General features: G+C 35.2%; 1 protein-coding gene across 1 annotated transcript; it reads left to right on the forward strand.

Moving 5' to 3' along the window:
- Positions 1-883: 883 nt before the first annotated feature.
- On the forward strand, positions 884-7941 carry LOC131143975 (chorismate mutase 3, chloroplastic). Its single transcript, XM_058092327.1, has 6 exons — positions 884-1272; positions 3452-3674; positions 4284-4370; positions 5839-5982; positions 7344-7436; positions 7569-7941. Exons 1-6 carry the CDS (start codon positions 884-886, stop codon positions 7809-7811), a joined length of 1179 nt encoding a protein of 392 aa, XP_057948310.1. The 3' UTR covers positions 7812-7941.
- Positions 7942-8141: the final 200 nt, after the last annotated feature.

An 8141-nucleotide genomic window follows, 5' to 3' on the forward strand; every position in this document is an offset into this window, starting at 1 on the left:
GAAGTTCATTGAATTTAGTTCATTTTTATTATGTCTATATACAATGTATAGACTTGTAAGCAATGAAACTGGAATCTATAGTTTGAAATTGATACAATGTTTCAAATAGTTGGGCTCCTATATTTGGAAAGTTGACATGTTAGGGCATTAATAAAATAGAAAATTATAAGGTCATATTAATTAATTAGATAAAAAGAACTTGAATTTTGACTTGTTGTTTCCATCGATATGGGTCATGTATTTATATCTATGTAATTTTTTATTCTTTCCAATTGAGGATTGAAAGTTTATACTATATCTTAAAAAGATAAGATGACTTTAAAAAAAATAAAATCTAATTTAAGCACGAGGTTTAAGTAATTTTCCTCTCTTAGAAAGATGACGGAAAAATCATGAAAATAAGAAAGTTGGCCTGAGAGAGTAATTGTGATGTAGTGAAGTTATTAAAGTCATACAAAATAATGAGAGAATTATAAGTTATTATTAAAAAAAAAATATTATTTTATTAATTTGTCATTAACTAAGAGAGTTGTCATTTACACTAAAAAAAGATTGCAAGACTTTATGTTTATTTTTTGTATATCAAATGACAAATTTACCCCTTATTTTTACAATGAATTATGAATGTACCCTTTTTTTGTCTTTTTACTTGTAATAAAATTAAAATTAAAATATAAATTCCTCATTTAATAGACAAAAATTAAATTGGAGTGCCACAATATATAATTAAAATTTTTTTTTTTTTCAGAAATCCCACTAGCACTATTTTTATTTTTAAACTTAGTATGGTATGATGATATAGAAGCAATGGCAATTAAATAAATATTTTAATTTTTAAGCTTATTATGGAAACAATGGCAAGTGCAAAAAGTGCAAGTTCAAAATGCCTCATCCCTTAATTAATAGGGAGATTTCCAGTCACTTGACTTTTTATTCACCTCCGCATGCAGGTTTTCGGGGACGCAGAGGTAAGAACATTCATTCTACCATAGCTGTTCTCTGCAAAATCCCAACTGGGCCATCTCCTTTCCTTCGCTTCAGTCTCTGTTGGGTGTCAAATACAACCATTATGCTTCTTTTCCAACCGTCAACAATGGACGCTAAGCTCTCCAGAGCTTCTATTCCGGCTACTTCAGCCCCCGGCGCTTTAAAATCCTCAATGCTCGATTTGCAATGCGCGAATCAGATAAACTGTAAACCCACTTACGAGAAATCGGGTTTTGTGAGAAATGGGTATCGTCCTCTTCAAGCTTCACTGATTTCTCCTATCAGGTTACCAGAAATTTTTGTTTCTTTGAAAAAATTCATGGGGTTTGTTTGTTGTGTACTCAATTTGGTACTTTTTGGTTTTTGTTTTTGCATAGTTGTACGCTAGTTTTAAGTTGATCATTGAAGTTAATTGGGTGCATGTTATCTCAGTTGAACATTGAATCGTCCTTGTTATTCTCCATGCTGGTAGGAATTGGAGAGAGAGAGAGAGATACATGTCATACATGATAGGGGTGAGATAAAGGGGTTAGGACTCTTTAATCAACCTTTATTCAAGCCCACCAAGACAAGACTATCTAGAACATTTCTTGATCATGATTGGTAGAGGGATTCATCACGTGTCTACGGGACCAATCCCAGGGGGACATGCCTGCCATCTTGACCTCCTATAAGGATGCAAGCATAGAATAGTTAACAATTAATTCCTATTTGATCCCAGGCTTTGGCCCAGTGGTTTGTTGCCTGGCCTCCCTATGGGCAGGTCCAGGGTTTGATCCTCTAGGGGTATGTGTTCGTCCTGGATTTTAGATGGGAGGGGTGGGGGGGGTAGTCCTTGTACCCAAAAAAAAAAAATGATTCATAATTGTGTATGTAGAGTTTGATGTTGGTCAATCATAGTCTTAAATTTCCATGAAACTGAAGTATTACTAGAATTACAAGAAAATGCAGCAGCAAGAAGAGTTTCAAGTTTCAACCAAAAGGCTAAGTGAAAGATGAACGACAATACTAATATATGATTGGGGAGTTAAGTTTCCTCTCTATTGCCCACTTCCTATTAGGGACCTAGAAAGAAGAATACAATTAATTGAAGGTGAATCCGCCATCCTCCTCCTCAAGTGGTATTATCTGCAGTTGGTACTGAAACATCGTTGGGCTTGCTCAATCATATTGGCTGCATTACTTTCCCCAAGAATTACACTAAGCTAGGCATATAAAGATTTCTTATTTCACGTCACAGATAAGAACTATCAAATCAGTTGGATAACAGTTATCAATCACCATTGCCTCAGTTCTACAGATGGCTAGGAAGATAATTGCCTTACAATTTCTGTGGTGGCTTTCATTCCAAACTGTTGGTTATTAAATGAACCATCTGCATTTAGCTCTGGTTTTCTACCAAAAGTAGGTGAGGAGGGTCTCATCAGTTGTCCACAATTTAGGAAGATAACCTTAAGTGATGAATCATGGATTATGTCCTGGGATCACTAAAAACTCATTGGAACCGAAAATCCAAGAACCAATCAAATTCTCTCTGCACTAACTGTTATAAAAAAATGTAATATCTTGTTTAAAAAAATCCAAATTTTTTTTTGGATACAGGCACAAACTGTATTCTATGAACCTCTAAACCAAAGGAATCCATTGCCCTCTAGGCTAAAAGATCACCCTGCCACTGAAAAATCCTGCCCTAAGGAAAAAGGAATTGCGAATGTCATACACAATTTTGTCTAAATACATGGTTGGCCTGATAATTTGCTTCATGACATGCCTGCAAGGTGAGATGAACAACAAAAACAACAAGCAGCCAAGCCATAAGTCCCACTAGGTTAGGTCAGCTACATGAATCTTTTCCTGCCAATTTACTGCATGCAAGGTGAGATAAATGCATTTTTATTTTAGGTTTTAACTTTGATGACTGTATTTGATGCTTGATTTTCCTGACCTAGATAACTTTCTTCAAAGTTGCAAATCTATCATGAAATATTAAGTTAGTTTAGCATTATATATCAAATTATCAAGTTAATTTTTTCTTAACAGAAATAAATTTCTGATAATTTGAAACTAAGCAAAATTGGAAAATTATGCTCCAGTGCATACAGGTAGCTAGGAATGAATTGAAAATTTTCATTTTTCTCGGATGGGCATGCCCACTCAGATACAACAACAACAAAACCAAGCCTGAGTCCCACTAAGTGGGGTCAGCTATATGAATCCTTTTCCGCCAATTTATGCGATCATGGACCATTTCTTTTGATAAATTTAAGGATATTAAATCCTTACTCACTATCTCCTCCCAAGTTATTTTAGTTCTACCCCAACCCCTTCTTTTACATGCCCACTTAGATGCAGATAAAAATTACATTCATACATGCACATGTTAAATTTTTGTTGGTAATATTTATACCATATATTTGACTTTGAAAAATTTCGATTCCATCATTATCTTTTTCTTTTCATGCAGATTTACAAGGAAAAAAAAGGTGGATGAAAGTGACACATTGACCCTAGAAAGTATAAGACACTCATTAATCAGACAAGATGATAGCATAATATTTAGTCTTATGGAGAGGGCTCAATATTGTTATAATGAAGAAACATATGACCATAATGCGTTCTCCATGGACAGGTTTCGTGGCTCTTTGGTTGAGTTCATAGTCAAGGAAACTGAAACTCTAAGTGCCAAGGTAATTAATTTTCTAATATCGAAAGAAGAGGATTCATGTAATGGATCTCTCCTAGTAGGACTTAAGGCTTGACAGTTTGTAATAGTTATTGTTTTACCGAACAAAGTGTGTCCTAAGAACCTAATGTTTTCAGAATACAAATTTAAGGCTGTGAATTTGAAATTATATATCTTAAGTCATCACTTTGCCTAAAAGCTTAAGCTGATAGGTTGTCGGCCAACAGTCTCTATCAAACCTTAGCACTTTGCTGCACATGCAGACTGATTGCGCATAGAGAGATAGCTGAACAATGAACAGCATCCCTTTGGACAATAAAGTAATTTTTAACAATTTGATAATAAACACAGGCAACAATAATAGAAACTGCAACCACTACTTTATACTGCGGCAGGTCACCACTTTACCTAAAAGATTTAGCTGATAGGCTGCAGGAACAATTTATATCAAGTATTAACTGTGGATTTGGAGAAAAATCTATACAAATTTTTATTAAAAATTTTCCAAATTCACTGTGCCAAATGGCCAAATATGCATTCCTAAATGCTACATGAAGGAAATGTTCTGTCACAAGTATTCACAGTATTCTAATTCAATTTTCTTGCAAATTAGTTGGGCAGATACAAGAGTCCAGATGAGCACCCTTTCTTTCTGCTTGACCTACCTGAACCAATGCTTCCAACTTTGCAATTCCCGCAGGTAATAAATGGAAAATGCTGTAAGACCTTTATATACTAGTGAGGACAGGCCTCCAATGGAAACAATATTGAGTTGATGAGAAGTTCACTGCATATTTATTTGAGCTTGATAGCAAAATTTGACTACAGATCATTTCATGGTGTTGATGTTTTGAGTAACATTTTTTTTCCTTTGATTACTTGGAATATTTCAAATTCGATGGATTAATTAATTAACAATAAATGCATACTATGCATACTGCATTGCAAAAATACAATTCTGTGGAATTGCATACTGGTATAGAGATATTACTACAGTGGCAGCAACAGCGTCACACATGACATGATTGTGCATAGACAACAATGTAAATTATCTAATGAATTGGTGGGTTTGAAGTTTCAAACACGTTCAACCCTGGACTGCCAAATTACTATTTCTATCCTTAGGTGAGTGTTCATTATTATGCTGTGAAAATGCCTTACACAGTAAATTTTCGTGGGAATTAAAAGAATATAACAAATCATCAAAAACAGGAATCACCAAGAATGGGTCTTCCCTCTATATGAGAGCAAGGAGAAAATGGGGCTACATTGAAATCTTGTATGTTCTAATCCATCTTATGTTCCCACCAACAACCCCACCCCCCCCCCCCCTCCCCGAGTGCACATGCGCTTTCTCACTTGATTTCAATGGAGAATACAGTGGCTTGATTTCAGATCCTACGTAATCATCAACTTTTTGATGGACATTACTGTCCATGTTGAGTTCACAGAATATGCTGACATTCGCCGTGACTTGATTAATGGTGTGAAAGTTCCCATTTTATAATTACATTTTGCAAAAGGGAATATCAATATCTGAAAAAGATGATTAACGTGATTATATCATGTTTCAAAAATGCGTGAGACAAATTCCTGAATGAAGGGCTCTCATAATAGTGGGGCAACAAAAATGGTTCACAAAGACCATTAACCAATGTTTGGGAGCTTGGGTTTCCCATCTTGGATTTGGATTTGTATGGATTTGAACAAAATGTAAAACAAAATTGTATTGAATTTCATTCAAATCCATGCAAATTCAAATCTAAGGCCTAAAATCCATTTTCTCAAAGACAACCTTAGTTTTACCTTATTGAACTATTAATTTATTTTGGGGCCAACTGATTACCAAGTAGTATCCTCTGTTTGTAATTACTGTATATAGGTGAGAGGTGTTATGGAATTTCACGAATTAAGTTGCTCTTGCCTTCTAATTGAACTATTCATAATTATCTAGTTGATGAAATTTGGTAAGGTAATCTCTGTCATGGGCTTAAGAAAACATTTGAATTGATGTTGATGCCAAGTTAGGGATCTATTGACAGATATATTTGATGTATTATGATGAGATATTGTCTCTTATGGGTTTAGGATAACATTTTGTATCAATTTTGATGATTAGTGTTCTGTCAGCTCACTCTAATTTTCCACTTCTTCTGATATGCAAATAGGTTTTGCATCCATGTGCTGATAGAATCAATCTAAACAATAAGGTTTGGAATGTGTATTTTAGAGATCTTCTTCCAAGACTGGTTAAAGCTGGAAATGATAATAATTGCGGATCAGCTGCTGTTTGCGACACAATTTGCTTGCAGGTATCAGATTAATTTTTTTTTTCTCTTTTTTTTTTTGCTGTTTTAAATTCCATCATAAATTGATTTGAAAAGTTAAAATCGAAAATATTATTGCAATGCTAATTAATTGCATTCTACTTGAATTTTTCCCGGTAAAGTCATTAGCTGCTTTTGTTCTATACTCCTAACGACTCTAATTCCTCATTTTGATTTGTTGGATTACTTCTAGGTCTATCTTCCTTTTCTTAATTCATTTTTCCAAATAGTTATTGTTGATATCGTTTTATATACCTATATAATGTCTGAATAACCCCCAGTATATCTCCGAGTGGCTCATAAAAGATGCATGCCATTGTTCTCCACTTTGGAACTGCCTATCTTGATATCTTATTGTACTGCTCTAGGTGATTGGCCTTCGTTGAAGAATTCTTAAGAAAAAGCACCACAAATCCCATTGTTGGTGCAATCAGTTTGAAATTTTACTTATAATCGGGAAAATCTTATAACATTTTAAAAAATAATTATCTGGTTTCTGGTCATTGTGATCTGAAGACATAGATTCTTCTAAAGTTACCAATATTTGAATTTGAAAATCTTTAACCCCATGTTTGGAGAAGCCTTGGATTTGGAGTTGTATTGGATTTGGATAAAATGACATATAAAATTGTAGAACTTTGTCTAAAAAATCCATCCAAATCCAAATCCAAGGTCTGAAGTTCATGCTCCCAAACACTTCCCAAGGTCTTGTATTGTGCACATTTCATTTCTGCTTGAATAAGTTTGACTCTTTTATGGCGAGTTTGGCAGTTCTTTGATTCCATTCATTATAAATATTACCTACCAAAATACTAGAATTTTGTGGAGCAACTGCAGGCTGCAGTCCCTTTGCAGAAGTATCAGTGGGCCCTACTATCAAGTGAAGGATGTCCTGTAGGGTTGGTTTGGGTTTTCAAAATTAGAGTAAAAAAGGGTCCTTGATAATTGAAGTTGGATAGGCAAAGTTTGATGCATTTAGGCTGCACAATGGATCATTGGCATCAATGCTCAGAAATGAGAGCATTGGTGATTAGAAATGCATTGTGCCTAGATGTGCATTTCGCAAGTTGGAATCTTTCACCAATTAAGTGGTGTCCAGAGCCTGGCCTACAGACAGATCTTGATTGTTGATGGGATGTTATGCATGTTGGATCTTCAAATTGTTCATGATGTGATTGTGCGAGTATAGAGGAGCTTTCATTTGTTCCAAAAAAAAAAAAAAAATATGATAGTTGGACATACAAATTAGATTTATAGTAGTGTGCAGCCAGGTATCCTGTACTATGGTAGAATACCTTTCCATGGTAGAAGCTCATGAGCTCGTCTCCTTTTTACTATGGCTGCAGGCACTTTCAAAGAGAATTCATTATGGTAAATTTGTAGCAGAGGCAAAGTTTCGAGAGTCCCCAGCCATCTACGACGCTGCCATTAAAGTGCAAGTATAATTCCCCTCTACATCTACATGCATGCCCTCGGTCCGAGTCATTTTATGCTTTCTTATTGTGATGGATTTTTTTGCACAGTTTCATTTAACACTTCAAGTTTGTTGCATTTGAATGTGGATCTTTCAGGACAGGGCTCAACTGATGGCCCTACTGACTTATGAAACTGTTGAAGAAGCTGTCAAGAAGAGAGTAGAGATGAAAGCAAAAACATATGGCCAGGAGGTCAGTAGAGACCAAGAGGACGATAATGATGCAACTGGTCCTGTGTACAAAATCAAACCTAGTTTAGTTGCCAATCTATATGAAGAGTGGATCACGCCCCTGACAAAGGAAGTTCAGGTTGAATACTTATTGAGAAGGTTGGATTAAATAAGTAATTCGCAGTTTGATCGTATCTGCCTGATTTCAGATTGTCGAACTCATCGTTCATGAGTGTTAATCCATAAAATTACAGCCTCTTTTTTCCCTTTTTTTCAAATGGGAAAGTTCTAGCCTAAAAGTTCTAAATGGAAAACCTCCTCTCTGAAGATGACTGCATAATTTATCAACTTTTGGGCTGGAAAATGCATGGCCATGGCCATGACCATGACCATGACCATGACAGAGGTTGACCCCACAATGTGCAACGGAATATTTGCATATGGAATTGTTGGGAGCGTTTGCATGAAGCTATGGCTTTTTAAGTTTTGAAGATCACCC

This window comes from Malania oleifera, chromosome 12 (assembly GCF_029873635.1).
Source record: "Malania oleifera isolate guangnan ecotype guangnan chromosome 12, ASM2987363v1, whole genome shotgun sequence".
In the NCBI taxonomy this organism is placed as follows: Eukaryota; Viridiplantae; Streptophyta; class Magnoliopsida; order Santalales; family Ximeniaceae; genus Malania; species Malania oleifera.